The sequence below is a fragment of the Plectropomus leopardus genome, chromosome 7 (genome assembly GCF_008729295.1).
Source record: "Plectropomus leopardus isolate mb chromosome 7, YSFRI_Pleo_2.0, whole genome shotgun sequence".
Taxonomy (NCBI): Eukaryota; Metazoa; Chordata; class Actinopteri; order Perciformes; family Serranidae; genus Plectropomus; species Plectropomus leopardus.
The window spans coordinates 24,474,731-24,499,665 of NC_056469.1; the positions used below are offsets into that span (position 1 = coordinate 24,474,731).

The window sequence follows — 24,935 nt, forward strand, 5'->3', positions numbered from 1 at the left end:
TATGTGTGTATATATATATATAGGTAGCAATGAACAGCATAGACAGAGGTTTGTAAAAGCTTTACAGTGGTTACTTTTGTTTATATTTCTCTCACTGATTCTCTCTTTCAAACTCAGTGCAGGATCAATGTGTGAGNCTGCCTCTGTCTTACACACATATATATACCTATATATAGGTAGCAATGAACAGCATAGACAGAGGTTTGTAAAAGCTTTACAGTGGTTACTTTTGTTTATATTTCTCTCACTGATTCTCTCTTTCAAACTCAGTGCAGGATCAATGTGTGAGCGCTGCTTAGGAGGAGAGGGACAGTAATTAATGGTGGCGTGTCATTGCATCTCTCTAGTTAAGGAGCTGAAATTAACATATTTATCAGAGTGTTGTATTCCCTTCAATGCTGATTGGAGCCGGAGGCGATAAATATTTGTGACCACTGCAGAGTCAATTCACCTGTGTGTGAATGCAGATTATAACCTTTCCCATTGCATTAAAAAGCCAGATGTTAGCTGGTGTTAGCAGGGTTTTTTTGTGCAAAGAGGCTTAATTGTGTACATTTTTCCTGGCCCTCGATCATATGCCTATTCCCTAAAATAGTTGAGTCATAAAAACTTTGAACCCCTTATCTAAGATTTTTTTTTTTAAATGATCCAAAATGGTTAATTTAGCTGCTGAGTTTCAAAAAAATTAATTGTAGGGGGAATCCCCCAAGGGTTGGGTCAGAGGAGGTGTCAACTGAAAATGCTCCTCCAATGTTAAATAGGTGATTACAACCCTGCAGTGACTTAATACACAACATATTTCTTCCCTTTGTTTCGGAAGCTTACTAGGTGAAATAAATGAAGAACACAAATCTCGTCAGACTCGAGTGTAAAATATTGCAAATGTAAGCACACAATTTGGGCGTGCATGCAGGCTCATTTACTGCTGAGACAGCTATAGATTTAGTCATATCTGCATTATCTGGAGTCATGTTCACATATAAAATTGCAGGGTTTTGTTCTTACAACAATTATCTTATTGATCTGATTCAGTCATTGTGACCAGATGTTAAACCTTTAGATCTAATGAAAACCTCACTTCATACATACACAAACACACACACATGCACACACAATCTGATAGTTTCAGTCTTAGTGTTGTAAAGAGCTGGGTGGAATATTTTGTCATTTTCAAAGAAACAAGGCTAGCAAACCCAATCTTTGTCTTCATTTCATTATTACTAAGGCAGCATTGTGGTTGGTTTGTGGAAATTTAAAGCAGACAAAACATTATTATACATTATTCCATTGAACTTGAACATAACCACAAGTCTGTGCAGGGAAAAGTTACCTTTTAACTGTCATTGTGCAGCTTTAATTTAATCTTAATAAAGAACTGCAAGAAAATGTGGACTTCTGACTCACCTGCTGAGATACACAATAGGAAAAAAGACACATAATAAAGTACAAATCACTTTATATGTGCAGAAGATGAAGGGGACATCTGTTAAAGAGTTGACAAACGATAAGGAAGCAGCAACCCAAAATGCAATAACTCAGACACAAATATGTATCATGCACTTTGTTTTTGCATCACAGATGCACAGTCATGTTTCCATCTTAAACTTCACAGCGCTTACCAGTATGCTGACTTAACACTATTTAAAAACTCTCAGCAGTGCATTTTTTTTTTTGTCTGTGCATTGCTTCCTCTGCCAGTAAAACTCAGTGGAACATTATATTTCATCACCTACACATATGCGAAATAATCATATCACTTATAGAAATTAAACCACAACAGTCATTACAATAAGTCAGAGAGTCTGAAGCTTGACTGTTAAACTGCGTATTAAAACCTAGAAAACAAAAACTGTCTGTGACAATAGATATAATAGGTCTACATAATGACAGCTCGACACAGGAACAAACTACTCATGTGCTGAGCTTCTACAGAAGCCATCTGATTTGACTGTTTTCCAACTCATCCTATTACCATAATCATTTGCACTCCCTCAAACTCAAAGCTCAATTGTTTCCATGCAAGGGGTATTTTCTCTCTTAGTACCTTCACCTCATATTCAGATACAGTGGAGGTGACTCTTCATCAGCTGTAGGAAAGACCACCTCACAGTGAGTGACGCACACATGGCCCCAACACCAGAAAACACCAAACTGAACCACAGCAAAAAGAAATACAACACTGATCTAAATTTGTTTCGCATGAGGAGGAAGCTCTGGATGAAATAAAAAGACATTCAGTTTCACTCACCCAGCAGTCACACGGCTCTTACCAGAGAAAATGTCTCCACAAGTTGAAGAAAAACAGCTCTGGTTTCTCCCACATATTCTCAGTTGTGTCTATCCATCTGTCTCTGTGTCTATTTAGCTCTACTTTTAACTTAAAGCAGATTTTCCAGACTTTTTAAACTTTTTTTTTAAGTTTCAACAATTTCTATGTTTTTTTAAAAATGCAAAATCACATAAGCAGCTGACGTTTATGATACTTGTACATTTTGCTCTCCAAGATAAATACAAATGAACTCCTCTTTTAGGATTTTTGAAGTCTAAATGTAATCACCAGAAGTAAAATGCTATTGTTAGGCCAAAAAGGAACTACACTACGGTAGTGTCGCCACTGCTCCGAGGCTGTAAAGTTGTGTTTGGTGTGGCTCGATATGACGACTTTCTGTAGTCTCATTTAGCAACTTGTTTGTTTTAAGACACATAAAAGCTTCAAAGTTCTCAAGTGGGGTATTTAAGGACATATTTTATGTCGTAGAACAAAACCTGAAAGTCTCTTAAGCTTGTGTTAAACACAGACCTTATTTAGGCTTCTAACTAAAATTTGTGGGGTACTCTACAATGTTCTAAAACTAGGTTAAATTGTGGTGAGGGAACAACTGGCATCTCTGTTTTCACAGGGGTCCCTTGAACTCTGAAGATATCTGAATGGAAATGGATTCCACAGATACTCACCATGGATAGATTGCTGAACAAGCCTACCAAACACAGGCCCAAGGTCAAAGTGTCAGGTGGCCCACCAGCATTCACCTGCAAAATGTCAGAAATCAAATTAACAGACAAGAGACATGAAATGACCTCAAAGAGACACAAAGTAACTACAAAAGCATGCAAAAAGACCACAAGGCGACACAAAGCAACAAAGGACATAAAGTTACAACAGATCGACACAAAAAAGATACAAAATGACCTCAAACAGACCAAAATGCCAAAAAGACACAAAATGACCTCAAAGAGACACAAACCCAAAAATGGATGCATACCGACAACAAAGACATGCAAAACCACCACCAAGTCCCTGTGTCTTGCTCTTGCGTAGGAGAGATGGTGGAGCCCTTTCTGAATCTGTAACCATAATCCATTATTATCTCATAATCCACCCACAGTACCCACAAGTGTCCTTTAAACTTAAGGAGATTGATTCCAGGAAATGTATTTGTCCTCACAACCAATGTACTCCTTCACATTAAAGCTGTGCATATACACATACATGATTGATTTATATATAAGGTCAAAGGTTAAATACTTTTGAAAGGCACCTGAAAGCAGCACATGAAAATGTTGCTCCAGGTTTCAAAGCATCAAACAGCATAGTTGAATCTAACGGATATAGCCCCAGTAAAATACAGACATGTCTCTATTAACTTCAACCTTTACTTTGCGGTCTTAAAGTATTTACAGTCCCTTTGGTAAAGATTCAATGAAATATGCTAAAATTACATACTGCCAAACAAGCATTTGACTGGCAATGAAGGTCTGTTTCTACTCCAGCGAGAGAATAAGAATTGACGAAAAGGAAAACAAAGAAGCGAGAATGGAGGTGATGATTCACTTTCACAAATATCTACCAGTACAAGATAACAGAATGGCCTCGTTCTCATCATACTGGTGATGATGATGATAGTGATGAGAGCTGTACGTTAACCAGTGGTTGTAAACGCAAGTAACTGGCAGTGACGGAGGTGTGGCGCTTCCACTTTTTGCCATTTCAGTTTCAAAGCAACAACTGGAGCTTCCATGAAAGACGCCACAGTTATTTGTAAACAAAAAACATTCTCTGCGATGTGGAGAATTATTGAAAAGTAGTTTACAGCAAATTTATAGTTCAGCATTTCGAAAAAGGGACTTTATTTTGTAATATAAAATAACTATAACTAATATATAATCACTGTAGATGCTACTGTGCAAAGTTCCTATACTGTGCTTGTGTCTTGTGTTATCTTTGGCTTGCAAAGTGAATAATGTTACATATTGCTACACAATTTATTTGATGTGAAGAAGGAAACAGAATGAGGTAGAGAGAATCCGTGGGAGGAAGTGGGTCTCCCTGTTTACATATCTGTCTTACAGTTTCCAGGCTGACAGACCGCATCAAACCCCGAGCCTGTAGCTGAAGTCACATGATCAGTTGAGAAACTACCAAACACTCCGCCTCCTATCACTACCCACGGGCTCGTATATATATCTCAGCGAATTAACTCACAAAAACACAGAGAACACATCATCAAAGACAGAAGGAAGTGGAAAACATAGAAGGTTAAAGTGGGGAAAGAGAATAGAGTAACATTAGTGGAAACTTTTTAACAAACTCATATTTTTGTTTTATCAAAAAACATGCTGTTGGAATATTTCATCTTTTGGGTGATTTCCTTTCTTATGAAAGGTAAAGTTGTAATTTTTTTAATCATTTTTGAAAATATTTTCTACATCAGATATAGTTTTTGTCCACATTTTCCTTCTAAATTGAATTTTTCTCATGTCTTTTCCAGGGGTTCAGTGTAAGGAAATTGAGATGTTTGTTGAAGCTGGCTCTCAGGCTGTTTTACCTTGTAAAAGCAGCTCTTCGTCTAGCTATGTTCCCTTCATCATCTGGCATAAAGAAAACAAAGGGTAAGACACAACTTTATGTTTGTTGCCTCTACTTATCTAAATATATATACTTACCCCTTTTTGCTTCATATGTCCAGATCCGAACACTCACAGATCTCTTAATTTCCCTCCAGCCCCATCTATCCCGCCTTCAACTTCAGACGTATATCTATATGCCGATGACTCTGTGTTGTTTGTGACACTTTTCATCCACACAGCACTGTCTGGAGAAAGGAAAGGACTGGTCTGCAGTACTGGGGCTCTAGCTGGTCAACAAAAGGCACCCAACGTATACGATGCCCCCACTCCCAGTTTGAAAAAGGCGATTTCAGCCTGCAGATCAACAACGTGAGGAAAGAGGACGGAGGAACTTACACCTGCAGGGTGGTGCAAAGAGACCAGGTCAATGAAAACAAGGTCATACTCAGAATCATTGAAGGTAAGAAATGCAGCCGTAAAAACTCTAAATGTTCGACTTTCTGTATTTCAATTAAATTCTATTGAGCCTAATATAACAAACCACAATTTGCCTCAGTTGTCTTTACAACAAACGATATCCCTTTGTCCTGGGACCCTCACAGCAGATAAGAAAAAAAAAAACTTTAACAGTCAAAAATGGTAGAAACCTCAGAAAGAGGAACTGATCTCTTACACGGGACGGACAGACGTGCAATCAATGTCATGTGTACACAACAGATCAACACAGTAAAGTACAGTAATCCAGATAAAAAACCGGCACAATGAGAAAGAGAGAGACAGCGATAGGGAGAGGGAGAGGAAAGAGAAATGGCGGTTGCCTTTACTGTGCTGCAACCATTCCTAAAGTTTGTCAGATAAGCGCAGAAGGTTAATTTGTGAGACATTATTAAAGCACAGAATAAACACGCTCAGACACATAGATGTTTAACTGTCTTAGCTGCAATTATTCATTAGAAAATAATAAATTACAGAATACAACTCTTAGCATCAACACACTTATGAACTAAAATGTCTTATTTTATCTGTGTTAGATATTAGCTGAAATGTCAATTATCTCTCCTGTTTCCGTTACAGTGTCCGTCTCTTCACCGGTTTCCATATGGGGAAAGGACGTTTTGATCACCTGTAATGTGAATCCATGGCCTCAGGAAGCTTCTGTGCAGTGGATGTTGAACAACAGTCCATTTGTGCCTAAGCCTAAAATCCCTTCCGATAGAGATACCACTCAAAGTGTCGTGAGGGAAAAGGCCACCGTGAGACTGACGGGAAACTGGACGTGTGTCGTGGGCTACAAGGGCAAAGAAGGGCGAGCTTCAGCAGCTTTGACTGTGAAGGGTAAGATTAAGAGTTAAAGATGTAGAAATGCAGGATTATCTTGAGAAATGAAGCTGTTTTGGTTATTTTTTTCTCTGATCCAATTCTCTTTCCCTCCTTTTCTCTCACAGGAATCATCCACCCATCCAAAGACAGTGCCAAAGTGTACGCCGCTGTAGGATCTGCAGTTACTCTGCCCTGTGTATTCTCACCGAGTGTGATCCCCTCCAATCCAGTTTGGGAGAAACTGAAACCTGCCTATCTTTTTAAACCTGTACCTGGTCACCTTCCTGCCTCTTTCTCTCCACCCTCACCATCCTCTCAGCCCCCATTCGATAAATCTGCCAATTTGACAGAGGTCGGGTTTGAAGACGAGGGCAAGTACAGATGCTCTGGCACTATAGAAGGACAACGGCTGACACGAAATATGCAGCTTGTTGTTGCCAAAAGTAAGTTTACATGAATTCAGGTTAAGCTTGAGTGAGTCTTTTTTTGTCATCAACAGTGCATTTAATGGTCTTGTTTTTCTCTCAGTTGAAAACAGCATCCCGTCAAAGAAAACTGGCTCTGTGACACTGACCTGCAGACTGAGCGACACGAGCGAGGTCACAGATTACGAGTGGGTTCATGTGGTCTATGACCTCAATGGCACCCAGTCAGTTGGGTCCATCCAGAAGGGGAAGACTCTGGATCTAAGCACAGTGTCTGAGGATGATCAGGGCGAGTGGGCATGTCGTTTCTACGGGAAATATGGCGTTTTGGGAAATGTAACGCACCACATTAAACTGATGAGTAAGTTATTTCCTCCTTATTTTAAAATGTATGCTCTATTAAATAAATACATTTCAAAGAAACTCAATATATTTGATCAATGAGCGTAAAAAGTCAAACTGTGCCGCAATCTGACTGATTTATATTGTTTTCCTCAACAGGTGGTCTGAGCGGAGAACAATCTTTGCGTGTCTCACATAACACCGCTGCTGTGGTCGGCCTCAGCCTTCTCCTCCTCGTTCTGCTGCTGATTTTGGCTCAGATGTACAAAAACCACCAAAGGGTAAAGATCTTTAATTTGACACTAATTCAAAAACATTTTAAAACTTAAGTTCTTTCTGTTTTACTGGAACATTTTGATTTAGAGGGAAAAGAAAAACATTTTTTTTGGGATTATGCTTCAAAATTTCCTACTAAAATATGCAAAATCTTGAAACAGTTGTCTTTGTTTCAAAATAAATCACTTGATTCCAATAAATGCTTTGCATGAGTTTCACTGGAAAAAAAAGTGACATCATCTCATTACCTGATTTCTCTTATTATATGTAAAATAAGTATTTAAAAAAAAGAAGTATTGATTGCTTGTTGAAATGTGCACATTAATACATCAGACCTAATTAAGTAATTTCTCGCATCTTTGCTTCCACAGAGGAAAAGGATCTTTCAATACCCCGCGCTGGAGACGATTGTTCACACTGTCTCCAATGAGCGGGAGGAGAGAGAAAGGAACCGAGTGAAAGAGTAAAGGTTCATTAAGCTAGAGGCATCGCAGATCTCACAGCGCTAAACTGAAGTGAGATCTGTCATCTTGGGAAATTTTTGTTTGCACAAGTTTTGTTAATATTTTTACAGCAGATGTTGTAGCAGTATGATTGTTGAATTTGAAACGTATATAACTATGTTGTTTGAGATGTGTGTTTTTCAGTTATCCTTTGTGAATATGTATTCCCATACTACAAATAAAATGTTTTAAAAAGAAAGTACATTGAGGAGAAATAAATCTGGTTTATTTGTAACACTATTTACAACCTGAAGGGGGGAAATTGTCACTATAAATAATATATAAAATCATTTATAAAAAATAATGTTTTATATATTTACACAAAACACTGGCCAAATGTTTATCTATTATTCTAAATATATATATATTACATTATTTTGCTAAAATTACAGGTCATATATTTAGGTTGAAGACAAATAGATGCTTGTTGAACAGCTGGAGAGGCGTTCGTTTTTTCTCTTTTATGTGCTTTAGCTTTTCATTTAAAAAGCCTATCGTCCTCGTTCATTTGTCCCTCCATAGTTCACGTTCATGGCGCATATTTTGAGTTTGCATGATAAGTTGTTGGTTGGCAGTCCGTTCTGTGACCACAGGACTCTGTGGTGCACCTTCTCAGCTATACCTGACTACACTCCCCGTCGTCTTGCTCTGAAACTCCATGAATGTCCCAGGAGGCCAAAGATCGGCTGATGCCCTCCATAACCCCTTCGCCCGCAGGCTGTAAATGATCCATGACTTCATCATCATCAAAGCACCAACCTGCCCAGTCCACATTCACCCCGTCCGAGAAGACAACACTAAAGAGGGCAAAAGACGGGAACAGAAGGTTAAAATTCATTATTTTAAAACATTTACTGTGCAACTATGTCCACTAATCTGTCCCAAGTTGGGTAATAAATTGTGATTTTCTTACTATAAATTCATGAACTTAATACTCTTTAAAGAAGCCGCTCCATCTGGCCATGAAGTATAAAATATATACAGGATGCATGGTGTTCAAATATGCAAAATTTTGGGAAATCATGAGAATATTAAAATATATAAAGCCCTTAAATTAGGCTCTCATGACTGTAAAGTACAGTATAAGTAACAAGATTCGTAGAAAGTGAAGAAATAGGCTGTTAAAGTTTTACAGGTTTTAAATTCAGCGTAACAAGGAGACTCTTTACACGTCCTGTGGAGCTTTCAATGGAAACAATCCACAATTTAAAATACTATTCAAAAAAGTCCGAATTATATTTATGAGCTGATTCACATATTGATTAACATACCAATGGGATGTTTGTGGTTGGTTAACCTGAAAAAGCAGTTCCTTAAACACAGAATGGTCCATCACATTCATGACTGCATGAAACAAAGGCTGTTTAAGAAGCTTTTTTTGTGGCTGTAAAGTATAAAATACCTAAAAGTAGTTCTGGCATGCACAATAAAACTAAATATTACATGACGCATTGTGTGCAATTATTCCAAATCATGGGAAATCATAATAATGATATTAAATATCATTACATAAGAGGGATCCCTCATTATCCTCTACTGCTCTTCCTGAGGTTTCTTCCTTTTTTTTTTTTTTTTTTCCCCCGTTACAGGGGTTCTTTTTCGGGAGTTTTTCCTTGGGAGATGTGAGGGTCTAAGGGCAAAGGGATGTCGTACACTGTAAAACCTTCTGAGGCAAACCATGTTTTGTGATAATGGGCTCTATAAATAAAACTGACTTGACTTGACTTGAAATACAAAAAGACCTTAAATAATCTTCTGATAAATATAATGTGTAGTGTTATTAAAGAAAGGAAATGGGCTGTCAAATGATTTGAAATTGAGCATAACAAAAATGTCCTGTGGGTTTTCAAATGTTAACAATCCACAAAGTTTTAGCAAATGTTTTATGAGATATTCAGCATGCACATAGCAGTTTGACGTTAGTTAAGACGAAAGCGGGGTAATTTTATGTTTCCATTCACACAGAACACATCTGTCCATTACCAGCCTACTCAACACTGAAAACTCATTTCAAAAGTAGAGACGTAACAGTTCTAAAATACATTTTCATATTAGGAGGAATACAATTATATCTTACCAAAACAGAGAAAAGTGTGGGTCCATTATTATAGCCAGAGAAGCAAAAAACCTCTGTTGTATGATAGAAATAAAAACATCTGCACCAAAGGCAGTAAGATCGATATGTGACAATGTGGATTATCTGCTGCAACACACACAACACTGTGTGACAGTAAAAGAGCAGCAGGGCAGAGATCGTGTTTTAAAAAATGGACCTGGGCTCTTGTCAGAAAAACATCCACCCTGCTGAAGTGTCCTCGAGTAAGACACTGAGTCAACACAAGCTGTATCATGTAGCTGAGTACAACCTATGGCCTTGCGTGAAGGGACGTGTACTTCAGCCTTTTATGTTGTGTTCCTCTTGTGGGCTTTGTTGTTTTTGTTTTAGTTTTTATTAAATTGTAATGCACTTTCTTAAGAGAAGTACATCTACATCAGTGCTACATTTGGTTACTTTCATAAAAAAAAATGTCACAATTGCTGAAACAGTTTCTTTGTTCATTCACCACTAAAGGTGAGGCAGATAATCTGTTAAATGCGTGTGAACACAAATAAAAAAAATCAAAAAAATCAGAACTGAATATTATATATATATATATATATATATATATATATATATATTATAATATATAATTTTGCTTTCAGTCACTTTGTTTTATTGTTTTATAAATGCTGTATTTGAAAGATGCTATATAAATAAAGTTATTATTATGAATATGAATATGAATATGATGATGATGATGATGATTATAATTAAGTAATACCACTGTCAAGTCAATTTTAAGACTGACTTTTGATACGTGCATATTTTCTCTGATTTCTGCTGTATATGTGATTGTGCATGGGAAACTAAATCTTTTTTCCCCTCTGCAGTATAATAATTAATCTCCTAAAAAAAAATCAATACATTATCAAGGCAACATGTTGATTAGTCAAACAATGAAAAACATATGAAACTAATTAACACTTTGTCAAACTAACCTGTTCCTCTTGTCATCCTCATCTCCATCCACCAACTGCTCCTTCCATCCTTTACTCACTGTGAGCGCTCGGTGTCTCATCAGCTCCACCTCCCCCTCCCCCCACTCTGTGTCTCTGTCTCCATCGCTGGGTGACGGTGATGGTGTAGTGGAAAGCGAGGGGGACGAAGGAGGATGCCTCGACCTCAGATTGGTCATTTTTCTGTCTCTTTTTAATGATCCATCTCTCTCTTTGGCTCTTTCCAGAAGACCTTGCAGAGGCGAGGGGCACAGACTGCCCGAGTGCACACGAAGTCCATGACCGCCCTCAATTATGATGTTAGGAATGGAGGCACTCCTTTTGGTTCTGGCTCTGTTATTGAAGTTAAAATCAGAGAGCTCAGATTCAGATAATGTTTGGGGGTCTGGAGAGACTCTGTCATGCGTGTTCCAAAACATCCCTTGGTTGGGCTTCAGGGAGCCAAGCTTTAGCACCCGGTGTGAATCGGAGCTAGAGGGAAGAGAGTTTCTCTTCAGGTTGCTGTTCGAGTTGGACAAAGAGTCGCTGTTTGTCTGTCCTGAGCCCTGTAAGAACTGCCTCTGAGTAGAGGGGCCCTGATGAGTACTGACTGGCCTCCTTCTCCGTAACCCAGGTGACTTTAAATTTTTGTAGATACCCCAAGTCTCTGGAAACGTCTCCACGTCTCCAGACTGGTAGGAATTTCTCCTGGAGTCCTGGTTCACAGACTGCGAATCGGAGTCTCTCCTTGTTCCCCCCTCTTCTGGTAGTCTTAAAAACTCAGGCCCCTCTTTGGACATTGCCTGTTGGTAAGGAATTTCTACAGTAATATTTTCGTCCATTGGATAGTCCACATCTGGATATAAGAGTGGTCCAGCTGTGTTGTTTCTTAATGTGTCCGTTGCAATACTGTGAGCGTAATGATCCAGATTTGGGGCAGATTGCACCCTGTGGCTCCAGTTCACCATTTGCCCCCTTCTCTCTTCTTCCTCTGCATAAATCCTCACTTGTTCAGTCCTGACTCCCATTTCTATCCACTCATGTCCTTTGACCGCTTGTTGCCGACCAGCAAAGCCCCTATGCAGTGATTTACGGTTACTGATGTTGGGCTGAGAGTGCCAAAAAGGTACAAGAGGATTGTTGGTGACGACATCATCTGGAGGTTGATACTGTTCCTCTGCTTCTCTGGACGCCAACATACCATTTATTGACCGAGGGATAATAAGTTCCTCATCAAGTTCATCCACAAAAGTCTCTCGTCTTGATGGTATTAAAGTTTCTTCTTCTGTCTCCATGTCATCTGTCTTGACTTCTGTGACAGGTTTGGCCTCCAGCTGCTGGATTCTCCAGTTTTCCAGCTGTCTGTTGTTCTCTGCCTGTCTCAGGATCCTCAGTGTTTCCTGACAGCATAACAGAGATAAAATAAATGAATGTTTATGTTGTTTGTAGTTCAGTTTTATATGAAAACACTACGGCTGTTTTCAGACTGCAGGCAAATCAGATTTGTTTCTCACATCAGATATATATTTGCAGGTGATCATATTGGATTTTTTTTGTCCAGATATAACAAATCTATCCACATGGGTTGTGGGGTGATGACGTTGGATCAGTAACTATGTAGCAACGCTAGAGACGTGGCTTTCAGAAATAGAAGTGTGAGAAATGGAGGCTAAAATAATGACTGTTCAACACAGAAAATAATCATATAACTCTTTATGATCCATTTCCTGGTGAGTAAGAATGTCTGTAAAAAAATGTTTTGTGCTAATCCATGCAGCGGTCAACTCACTAAATAAATGAAAACATAGGATTGGTGCTAAAGGAAAAGTCAGAGCATCACCACAGTCTTTAGGATTCATCCACGAATGTCCTCAAAAAAAATCATGGCAATCCATCACCAATGATTCAGTCTGGACCAAAGTATTGTTCATACAAGGACATACATACCAAAACTGCCATCTAGAGCCATGTTGCTAGTATGGCAACAAGTTAAATTAGACGACTATATTTAAAAAAGATTTGTTGAGAAATGCCTTTTTTTTACCTGTGCCTGGTGGATGGTGGAGACCCATGTAGAGCAGCTGTCTGAGGTGCTGGCTGCAAATATGTAGACATTCATAGCACTCTGAAGCTCACCTACCTCCACAAGGACAAATGAACCTAAGAGAGGAGGAAGAATCATTATGGGAAACATAATATAGCTATACAAAATCATCTAGCGGCCTTACATAATAATAAGAAAGTGTTGCTCACAGCCATCTTTCAGTGCTATGCAATACGTTCTGTCAAGGGCGAGAGGGGGTCGAACTACTTTCAGCCGCTCTCCTTTCTTCTGCACTTTGGTCATTAGAAGCACATCTGAGAAAAGTAGAGCCACCACCTCCAGCTGCTTTGTACCATGTGTCAGAAAACATAAGAAAGTCAAAAAAGTGATGATAAGGATGCTCTGGAGAGATAGATTAAAATATTCTGTGCTGTGTGCACGGTCTCTGCTCACTTTGCTGTCTTTTCTCCCCCGAATCTTCAGGTTCTCCTCCAGCAGGAGCTTGCGTACGACATCAGGACCTACTCCTCTGATTGGGCATGTGAGGTCAAACTGGCAGATTTCTCGGACATGCTGTGGAGAAAATCCATCATACGCAATCATCAGTTGGAAAGTGTATCAAGAAATCATCAGATGATGCTGGTAGCAATCTATTATGTGCAGTGTTTTTATTACAGCCTGACATCTAAACTCCACATCCTGTCTTTCCTCTAAGATTTTAAGGCAATAAAAAAGTGGCACACTAAATTACCACAAAGACATGCAAAACAATGAAAAAGAGACATAAAGCAACTAAAACATGACTTTAAGGAAACGCAAACCAACTACAAAGACGTGCAAAGCATTTACAAAAAGTCAAAAAACAATTACAGAGAAACACAAAAACACAATAACAACAAAATAGACAAAAAACAATAATGGAGAAACACAATGATGGAAAACAACTTAAAAGAGACACAAATCAACTAAAAATGACTACAAAGAAGCATAAAACAACTACGAAGACATGCAAAGCTATTATAGAAGGTCACAAAACAATAACAAAGAAACACAAAGATGCAAAACAACAACAAGGAGACACAAAGCAATGACGAAGAGATAAAAAACAATTATGGAGAAACACAAAGATGCAAAATAACTACAAAAATGACGACAAAGAGATGTGTAGCAGCTAAAAACAAATACTACTACAACAAATACGTAGGTGCAAAACATTATCATTATCTGTCCACAAAATTTGCTCTGCCTCAAGTGAAGGTCTTCTTGACCAAAAGGTTGATCTATTTGTGCATAAAATATTTCTTGAACTCCATCTATCTTCACAGAAAGCTGAGTTTTGAAAATGAAAATATAAATAAAACAGCCCATCAAGGAAAATGTCATATTTTACCTTGTCAATGTCTTCATTTATCCCCTCCACCTCATATCCTTCCACCCTCTGAGCAGAGATGGTGAGGGCGAGTTCCTCGTCTTTGAGCCTCAGGTAATCATTGATACTCTCTAAAAAACTGTTAACACTGGACAACTGGAGAGGAATAAGAAAAAGATGGTTAGTGAGAGTTTTGCTGCTTTTGTTGCAGATTTGTTATTAAGTAAACAGCTTGGAGGATTTAAATGCTCATAAATCATTCCTTAATTCAGGCAGGAAAATAATAACAAATATTTTAGCAAGAAGACTTGAGAAAATGTCTTGCTGCACTTATAAAGAGGAATTCAGACATTAAAGGAGCTGTAGCCCCTGTAACAGAAATGAAGAGGAGGTTGGTTTTTTTGGCAGATGACATGTTGTTTACTGTGTCAGTTTCTGAAACACGAACTCAAAATGTTATCAGCATGGTGAAGAAAAATGGGCCGTTAACAGGTTACATAATAACTAGAAGTCAGGAGTTTTACCATTAAATGCCTTTTGTCACAAATCACATATGCTGAACGTAGCCTTTAAATGGCCACATGGCTTTTCCAAGGCCAAACATGGACTTATCAGCAATATCCAAGAGGATATTGAGGAAAAGAAACACCTCCTATTGTCTGTTTGGGGTAAAATGGACAGTTTGAAATGTGTTTGATTTATTTTTAATAGCATACCTTCTCCTTCCTACTGACAAACATTTTTTTCAGGATATCAATAAGATATTAAGTAAGTTTACCTGAAAAGATAAGCCACATAGGGTGAGTAACAAAAAATCTGCCAACCCAATATAATTATTAGATTGCTTTTAAACTATCTTTTCCAGTGTGGAAAATATTGAACGGGAACATGCTGAAATATAAGATTTCTGCCTTTATGGTTGCTGCAGGTTTCTCACCATGCCTCTGAGTGTGTGCTGCACATGAGGATCCTGTGTGGTTTTCAGCACAGCTTTGAGCAGCAGAGGATACTTTGTGATCCTCTGATGGGGTTTGGCCTGCATGTCGCCGAGGCGCATCCTGTTGCACTGAGGGTGAGTCTCCACCCACTGTACAAGACAAAATCACAAGAACATCGCCTGAAGTCAGCGCTTTTCATTAACAGTAGTTTTATTACATAGTGGCTCAAAACCATAAATGAAATAGTACTTAAACAAGGCTTCATTTAAAGGGTCAGTTCACCTAAATTACAGCATAATAACATAAAAGCAGGATCTGCCAGTAACCTAAATATTATCTATCCATACAGATGTTTTTAGGTTTTTTTCTTAATAAGTCTTGTTTGTGCTGTGGATTAACCTGTTTAACCAGGACATTATTCTTTCATCACCTCTACATTATTGAAGTGGTGGCAGAGGACCGATATCTCGAAGCCATGACAAATAAAAACATATCTACCGAAAAAAGGAACAAAACCTTCCGCGGGGGCTTAACAAATTGTTATTGTTTTGTTTGATCGAGATGTGCAGACCCTTTTAACACCCACCGAGAACTACTTCCTGGCATAAATGGCTCTTTAACTGTAAAACAAAAACAAACCACCTCCCACTCTGGTTGACAAGTGTGATGCTGTGCGTAAGTGAAAGCACAAGTGTTGAATAAACACAGCAGCGGTACCTGGTTCTATGCATAACAAAGAGAAAGAGTGTGAGGTTTCACCCTCTCAAGCATAAATGTTGATGTGCATGTTGCATGTGTGCAACTTGTTGTACCTGGACATAAGTGAGGAAATATGGGTTACTCTCCATCTGCCTGCGTGTGAACTCCATATTGTTTTCCTCCTCCCAACAGTAATGCTGATAGGAAGAGAAGCGCTTGTGGAACTGGGGACAAATAGAAAAGGAATGACAATGTGAAAAATCTCCATCACATTTACATGTATTTACATTTCTCCCTCATTCAAAGCAACATTACATGTTAAAGTTTGGTGTTCAAAATGTTTACTCCAGTACTACTTAATAAAACTAATATTACTGCCAGAATTACTTTGGTTTTCAAAGTTACTGCAGGAGGGGAGCTAATATATAGTTTGGTAAATTAATTGAGGTTTTATTCTATTTATTTATTTAAAAATATATATATATCTGGGAATACACATTAACATTTGCAAAGATAAATCAGCCTATTTGTAAAAAAAAAAAAAAATGAATAAATTAATTAACAGTTTCCAACATTGATGATAGGCTAACTGTTACCCATGAATCCTTGTGCAGTCCTAAGACTAGATCACTGCGCAGCCCATGATCCTTATGATGGTGAGGCAAACTAGTTAGCTGACAGTTATATTGAAACATAATGGCCAATCAGCTGTATTTTTATTTCCAGTGTATGGATATTCTTGTGAGCCATGATGGATTGTTCCATAACTTTTCAAATAGGAGACTCCAAAATACCATCCACTTACCACAAGGGGTCATAGGTCAGAAAAACGCACAAGGCCAATGCTGCAGACAAAGTTTCAAATGTGGAGCTACAAAGTTTTAAACATGGATGCTTCACACATGTGGAACCAGATCTTTACAGTCAGCACAGTTTGAAGGTGGATGTTCAGGATTAGGGTCCTGTGACCGTCAACATTACTCTCTTTGATCTCAGTTAGTCAGAAATACTAATTATTGCAGATTTCTAACAAATGCTCAGAGGAGTTGTTGCATTCTATTTTAGAAGTTGTTTTTTTAGATAACTTCTTTGACTTTTTTCAATGTTTTTGGTCCAACAGCTAGATAGACTGGAAAACTGGGGCAGAGAGGGGGGCCGTCATGCAACAACCACAAGTTGTAACCGAATCATTGCTGCAGTATATGAAGCACACACTCTACAAGGTGAGCGACAGGTTGCTCCACTAGTTTGGAAGTTAGCTGGCAGCGTAATCTTGCAACACTGATGTAATTCCCCCACTGGGACTGTGGTTACTGAAGGCAGGTGTCTGTCGTGATTGACATTGCATACAAAACCAAAGTGGACATTCCCATGAAAAGTGGATGATATTTTATGTTATGCTTTATGTCTGACCCACGTTGTTAATTTGATAATTTTTTACAAACCAGCTTAAACATATTTTCTAAGTAGCTTTAGTTCACAGAACCAGATTTCTCCCGAGGGTAGTAGTAGAGTGAGGTAATTATATATTAGCTTGCAGAGCTATGAGTTCAAAGTAGCTCCTCCAACACTGAGTTCACATATTTCTGACAGGTGGAAACACACCTTTGTAATGTATCTTGCAGACAGTCATTTCATACCTGCAGGCAACCAGCCTCCAACATCATTGGGTCAAAGGGCTGCCCTGTCCTCCGGACTTCCAGTAACATGGGATAAATCACATCCTGCCAGAACAGCTGATGTGAATTGAGGATGGAGGAAAGGTTGGAGAAAAGCAGCTTAGGGGTCACCTGTCAGTGGGGAAGTGAAAAAAAAAAAAATCATAGTGCTTAAGTTTAACTCGACTGCTTTGTGATATTTTCCATCTTCTCGATGGAAATCCGTTGTTGTGCTACATTTTCCACTTGTGTGTTGTATTCTGTGTCAGCTAAAGCGGATGTTCTTGTTGTGCCCGTCAGTGTATGTCAGTGGTATGCAGATCAGTGGAAAATAGGCCTGCAGGTTCAGTGTGCTGTATGTTTCCTGTCTAGATGACACAGTGTGCTCTGCAGACTGACCTCCAGGAGAAATCCATGCTGATGCAAGTTGACGAGGGCTGCGATAACCAGCTGTGAGGAGCAGACACAACTTTGTTAAATCATCCTGTGGAAAATCCCTTTGCAGCTCTGACATGTAAAAATACAAATACTGTATTTAAATGAGACAATGGCAGCACATAGAGAATGACATTTTACATCTCTGATGATAATGAGCTTGTTGATGTAGGTGAGCTCAGTGTGAACAAACTCCCACAGCGCCTCCTGTTGGTGTCTCTGCGTCTTAGACATCGTCTGATCATTGAAAGAAGACAGAAGAGGAAAGAGGAGTTGAGCAGTTATTTTACAGTAAAAGCAGGAGCTGCTTTTAAAGGATACAGCAAGAGTCTATGCTTTTCTTGTTGTCAACAAATTCAATAAAAAGAACAACATGTAGGGGTGGGAACTGATGAGGTTATGTAGATACCAATGCCATTATCATCTCTGTTTATGGATCCATTACTTTATTGACTCCCTTATTGAATCCTGATTAATATTCTGTGTGAAAATACAAAGAAGGCCTACACAGGTTTTTCAGCGTTGTATTATCTCTAGCCTTTGGACACAGTGAGAGAAAACTAAGAGAGAATATTTACACAGCATTCATTTTCCTTTAAGTGTCTTTGGTTCAAGAAAAAAATCTGTTAAACCCGCTTAGTGCAAATGGACAGGAGGGTAAAACTGGATATTTATCATCAGTAACAGATGTGCTGTTGGGCTAGGATGCCGTGACAGTGCATGTTTTGAGCAGTTTGACATCATTGTTTTGCAGTGTTGTCAGAAAAAAACATGCTGGCATTGATAGAGGGAACTGATAAGCTCAGAGGCACGCGATTACGATAGATTGGACAGTTTGGAACCACATTTAAATTCCCATCCCCAACAACAAGGTGCTAAAATTCATTCGATTCTTTCCCACTTTCTCAGCTTGTCTGAAGCTCTAGTCTATGCACTCCTACCTACAATAGATATGACTCTTTTAAAAAAACAGATCAAAATCTTTTACTTTTCTATTTGAAAAATTAAAAGAATTTCTGAAATCTGCTGGGCACTGCAAGTTTTAGCAGAAGTTAATCTTGTTCCCTTTTTTATTTTTTTTATTTCGCTTTTTCATTCCTTTTATTATTTTAACTTTATTTATTTATGTTGACATTTTGCATCATGCGATATTTGTTTTCTTTGTTTATTTTCATCTAAACTTTTTACCTTAACTTTGTCTTGCTTATGTTTGATGGGACTGCTTGGCTTTTTGTTGCTGTATTGCTTTCTGAGTATCCTTTGTCTGCTTTTTACTTTGTCTGTCAAAGCACTTTGTAAACTCTGTTTTCAAAGGTGCTATTTGAATAAAGATGTTGTAATTCTAATTATTAATCAAACAGGAGTTTATAATGCATTTGATGGGGGCTGTTTTCAGCTGTGCATTTGATATTCTAGTGTGTATTAAAGCAGGAAGGTGCATGTTGGACTGACTTAAAATAAACTACAGTTTGGGTAATGAAGGAACATGAGCCCAGTGCAACAGTTTGCTCATTAATGTATCTTTTATACCTATGCACAACAACAAAGCTAGTGGGAAGAGTTAACTGTCAGTTTTGGTCTTTCCATGGAATTTGTTGAGAGTAAGAGAAAAACACAATATTGTTGAGTTATCCTCTATAGACTGTACCGCATGAGATTGCACTATTTCTGTCCAGTTCTTCTCCAGCGTGGTTCCCTGACTTTCCTCCTTCCACCTCCAACTCAGATTAACCGGCACAGCGAAGGCTGCCAGATCCTGCTTCAACACATCCAGCTGACCTCGCTCCTGTGAGGTTGATTAAGGACAGGGAGGGAGAAAATAACAAGGGAAAAAAACAAGAAGAAAAACACAGATGTCAAAGAGATTAAAAAGGATTTATAATGAATCAGTAATTCCCTAGAGGCAAGCGATCACTAAAAGTTGTTGTGAATACTTGAGGTCAGAAGTTACGTTTAAAAGCATGCAAACAGAGTAGAATAAGAAGTGCTGCAGTTTTTGTTTTGGAATTGTTTGAGTGGGCGGACACGGATAGATCAAGTCTGTATCTGTTTCTATGTGTGTCAGCATGTAGAATGATGAGCAGGAGACAACATAACACCTCAGGCGCCGGGGTTTTCTCAGACACTCCCTGGCTGAAAAGGACCTGTCTTAGTGCAGCTCTGGGTTTGGCTGCTGCAGATGGTCCTTTATTCAGTGTTGCAAAGTCAGTCACCACCTTCTGCTTGGTCCGCCTCTGGAGAGAGAAAATACTGCCAGTAAGGCTATTTATTTTCAGGTAGTACATTTTATCTGGAAGCACCAGAGGGTCAATCACATAAAAATAACAGTCATAAGATAGAGAGTTAGCATGATTTTAATCCTGGATGTGTATGCATCAGACTGTGTGGTATTCAGTGTCACTGACAGTGTAAAACACATTAATTTGAATTTCTTACTAGTTTTTTTTTTTAACATTTGGACACCTGATATTCAATGTCAAATGCCAAAGGGTTGGTCTTGAGTTGGACTCAAGTCACAAATTTGATTACTTTAGACTTGACAAAATCAATATGAGATTTCGACTTGGACTTTAACACTAACAACTCTGGGCTTCTCTTTGGGTAAAAGTCCTGCATTCAAATCTTACTGAGGTAAAAGTACAGAAGTGATTCAGCAAAATCTAGCACTTAGAATTTGCAAAGTATGCAAAACTGTGCAGATTTAGAGCATTGTGTTGTCCTGACACGTTTCTCAACTTGGAGATGGCTAACAGTGTCAGGAAAAGATCGAACTTTCAAATCTCAATTCTGGACTATGATGACTTTATATAATAGTGATTAATTTGTCATTGAACAATGTATCATTTTTAGGAGATGGTCATATCTGCAGTATGAAAAAAATCTAAAAAAAATAATTCCTAACTGCAGATGTCAGACAAAAGTAGCGAAGTAAAAGTGCAACACTCGCCTCTTTGAAATGTAGTGAATTATAAAGTAGCATAAAATGCAAATATTCAAGAAAAATACAAGTAGTTCGAAACTGTGCATGAGTTTATAACTTGAGAAGAGTACTGTTACTTGTCACGTTACTATAGTTCCTTACATCTGTGTCACATGTCACTTGCCTGATAGCCGATCGTGCTGAACTTGTGTTTGTCTGCTGACCCCCTGTGGTGATGGTTGATCTCTGCAGCAGCTGTCATCCCATTAACAGCATCTGGCTCTCTGGTGTCTGTGTCCCTCTGCCTCTCCCTGTCCACGCCATCTCGCCATGGCAAAGATGATTCCTCCATCACTGATTCATTTCCCCCACCGTTGTTTACATGCGGTGCCTTTGAGGAAAGGCTGTGGATAAGTACGCAGGGTTACTCATTGCCAAAAGAAGGCGTGTGAGGACACAGAGAAGAATGGTTTATAACAAGAAAAGGCTTTACAAGAGTGGATGACTGAATGGAGGGACATTGTGTGCTTTGTTATCATTTAAAAAAGTTTAACTTGACTTTCTTTTCAGGGCTAAAGCGTTATAAATGCAATAAAAACAAACACAGATGGCAATAAAAGAGATAAAGCTGAATTATTATGAACGATGGGGTTGGTTCATCATTTAAGACAGCCACTCCTAACTTTTGGCTTCTGACACTTCAAACCAAATAAATTTTTTCTTTCTTCGAGTTATGATTTAATGCTTAATTTTATAGGACAAGTGTGGCGTACACTGGTGCATAACACAGCATTTATACAAAATTAGCTTTGACATACATAAAACTTAAGAAAAAAATAAATACAAAACAGCACAAAACATAAATAATGACACAATAAAATAAGAACCACGTCATCTGTGACTATTTGAGTGATATTTCTACCAAAATTGTTGCCAATCTAATTTAAAATGATCCCAGGTTTGCTCCAGTTTGAGTTCTGTGGCTGTTAAATTCCACATTTTAATCTCGTCTGTCTACAGATTACGATGTATATAATAAAGTACCTTACAGTTCTCAACTGTTTCACTGAGCTGGAAACCCCTGACAAGTACCACCAGGATGCTGAGCATCTAAGAAACATGGTCATTTAGGCATGTATGAATGCATTTTCATTAATATTTTTGAAATGATCAACATTAAGAATATTTTATTTCTTCAGAATTTGGCATCAGTAAGGTCTTATCAGCTTCCTGTCAATTTTTAATAGCACAATTTTATATCATCATCCTCATCAGTGTTGACCTAAGAAGCTCCAATCATGCAGTGACTAACGAGAAAAATATTATAGCACAGATTTTCAAAAATAAACCTGAATTTGTCAAGGTGATAAAGCTGCTTTCTTATTCTTGTAACCTGTTGAGTGTGTCTTGACCCAAAAGTTGGGAATCTCTGGTTTAAAATAAAAGCTTACTCCAAATCAAAACAGTATATTTCTCATCCCAGCTGTGGTGCTGTTTATATATCTAGATTGTTTTGGTCTGAGTTGCAGAGTGTTGGAGACATCAGTCGTAGAGATGTCCGCCTTCGTTCCAGTATAATGGAACCAGATGGCACTTCACTTGGCATGTGGTGCTCAAAGTACCATAAAATAGACTTGAAAAATTCAACACCAGCGTCTCTTTTCAGAAATCATGACCTGTTTACTTAAGATAACCCACAGAGCTTTTATAAGAGGTTTTAGGGGAAGCTTGAATTTACTGCTTGATCATTTTGTACCACTGAACTAGGTAATGTTGCAGCTCAGCCGAGGAGGATGCCACTATTTTTTTACATCTCATGCTGTCATGAGCACGAAGCTCTCGCCCATGACATGCAGGCATGTATTTGAAATTTGTATACAGCGCTGGAGGCGGGGGCGCATTCAGTGCTGCTGAAGTTGTGCATCAAGCCCAAAGAATTTGACTTCCGTGTGTAAAATAACACAGATGCTCTGCTCTGTTCTGCTTATGCTTATGTTAGCACCCATAGAGCAAGTGCACCAGAGACTTCCATCAGCGAACTTTGAGTTAGGTCTTCAGCTACCTTAAATGAGGTTCAAATTATTCCATCATTCAGCTCTTCTTTCAAAATGTTATTGGACCAAATGGATTGAAACCCAAAAGTGAAACGAGTTGTTTCACGAGGTTGTGATGTTTAAAAAAAATGTATCCATCAATTTACAGGCATTTCTTTCGCAATGTAAGTCTATGGGAAAAAGTCATCAGGCCCAGTGGCATCACATGGTGGACCCAAAAGTTGTAATTCCACTGTTTGGCCACTATGTCAAATTGGCCTCACATCCAGTCAGAGCTGTTCCAGGGGCTCGATGAGTCGATGCACACTTCTGCAAAGTGATACAGTTACTGGGTATAATTTGGTAGAAAGAAAATAGTTCCTACATAAAACTGCTGGCAACATGATCTGTGAATTATACTAAGTAACCAGGTCATGATTTCTTGAAAGACATTGCTGTCAAACTTCTCAATTGTATTTTTTTGGCGCCAATAAGCACCAAAAGTAAGTGCCATTAAGCTTAATGATATTGAAGAGAAGGCAGAAATCGGATATCTCCAACAATTGGTAACTCACACCAAAAACAATTTAGATTGATAGATAGTACTACAGTTAAGAGGAAAACTATGTATTTTTGATTTGGGAGTAAACTGCTGTCTTGAGTTAAGGGCCAAAGAAAGCAAACACTCAGCCTCCCTTCATTTTATCGTAATTTATGACCCAGAGATTTCACTTGTGCTTTTTCTAAAGAGTCTATTTCATACACAGTAAAAACAGGAGTCAGGCAGGCTGTCAAAAACACAGAAATCATTTCTGTTGCATGTCACAGACAGTCACGCTGATTTAACAGGACACCAAAAGTGTCACACAGCTACAGCTCCAGTTACAGAGTCCTGCGGGCCGCAGTGTAGCTCCAGGACTTGTCTGTGTCTAGTTCCCACAAATCCAACATCGTCACAATTTGCAGAATGTCCTGCTGCAGGTTTAAGTTACAGCCAAGAATGTGTCTCCGTTTGCTGGGAGCTACTGTTTGTCAATGAAATATCTCACTATTTACTAGGTAGAAAAGTGATATTTTTACACACTGCTGTTAGTTAATACACTGTGAATGCATTGTGGAACCACTGATGTGAATTTCATAATTAGTTTTCAGAAGTCCTTCTAAAAGCAAACACACTGCAGACCGGTTCACTGCACTAATGCTAAACTGTCAAACTTCAAAGGACTCACGCAAGTGCTTTCATCACGGTGTCATATGTGTTTACAGTCACCGTCTTTGTCCCACAGGGACACACTAATGAGACAAGATTACACTGTAACTGTAACACTCTCAAAGACTGATAATGGGTCAGTAAAAACAGGCGTCCTGGTGGTTTTATAGCTTCGGTAAATCAACACATCTAAAGCCAACAGGACAGTCTGTAAATCAACACAGCAGCTCCAACATTCAAGTGATTTACTGACATGAAGACATCAAGTAAAATGTTCCTTTTTAGTACTGCACACTCTCACCTTATCCCACCACCAGCTGTGCTCTGAAATAAAACAAATTAAGGACTGTACCTGGGCTTGGTTGGATCCATTTTGTTTCACACAGTCATCTTTGGTTTCTGTTAGCTTTCTCCTCCTCTTTCTCTCTGCCGGGACCGGTCCCTCCCTCTCTTCCTTTCACCTGCGCCCCTGCCCTCCGCAACTGGCCTGACGGGAACAACTGGATTCTGCAGCCAGCAAATCAGTGCTCAGGGCTGGTTAATGTGTCGCAGTTAGTGCAGAGGAGGTGGTGACTGATTCCCTTGAGGATGATCTATTGTTGTTTCATGTCAATCAGGGTTATTGATCACTGAACAAACAGGGGGAAATTATTTTTAAGAGGGTGAGAAAGGTCTCATTACACAACGGGAGGGTACGAAATGCATCGTGAGAATCTGATGTTTGAAAGCAAACTAAAATAGAAAACAGAGCTCACAGGTAAGAAAAGGTGAATTATGGGAAAAAGGTTAAAAATGTAGCTACAGAAAAGAGGAAAAGATCCATCAAATCAGGTCCAAAAAAGACTTGATGGTTAAAATTAATGACACAAAATATGTTGT

General features: G+C 38.7%; 2 protein-coding genes across 3 annotated transcripts; one reads left to right on the forward strand and one right to left on the reverse strand.

Moving 5' to 3' along the window:
- Positions 1-4,511: 4,511 nt before the first annotated feature.
- LOC121945263 (lymphocyte activation gene 3 protein-like) lies at positions 4,512-7,916 on the forward strand. Its single transcript, XM_042489363.1, has 8 exons — positions 4,512-4,663; positions 4,770-4,890; positions 5,088-5,308; positions 5,923-6,183; positions 6,294-6,611; positions 6,697-6,954; positions 7,095-7,216; positions 7,583-7,916. The coding sequence occupies exons 1-8, from the start codon at positions 4,615-4,617 to the stop codon at positions 7,676-7,678; spliced, it is 1,446 nt and encodes a 481-aa protein (XP_042345297.1). The 5' UTR covers positions 4,512-4,614; the 3' UTR covers positions 7,679-7,916.
- Positions 7,917-8,009: 93 nt separating this feature from the next.
- Positions 8,010-24,511, reverse strand: plekhg6 (pleckstrin homology domain containing, family G (with RhoGef domain) member 6). Of its 2 annotated transcripts, none has more exons than XM_042489305.1 (15): positions 24,409-24,511; positions 20,998-21,217; positions 19,993-20,127; positions 19,542-19,679; positions 18,035-18,130; positions 17,858-17,908; positions 17,441-17,590; positions 15,914-16,024; positions 15,101-15,250; positions 14,185-14,319; positions 13,248-13,367; positions 13,004-13,136; positions 12,795-12,910; positions 10,754-12,150; positions 8,010-8,511 (listed from the first exon to the last, which is right to left on the reverse strand). In XM_042489305.1, exons 1-15 carry the CDS (start codon positions 24,426-24,428, stop codon positions 8,331-8,333), a joined length of 3,153 nt encoding a protein of 1,050 aa, XP_042345239.1. In that variant the 5' UTR covers positions 24,429-24,511; the 3' UTR covers positions 8,010-8,330. The 2 variants fall into 2 exon arrangements, with proteins under 2 accessions (XP_042345239.1, XP_042345238.1); XM_042489304.1 differs by having other exon boundaries at positions 13,004-13,139.
- Between the last annotated feature and the right edge of the window lie 424 nt (positions 24,512-24,935).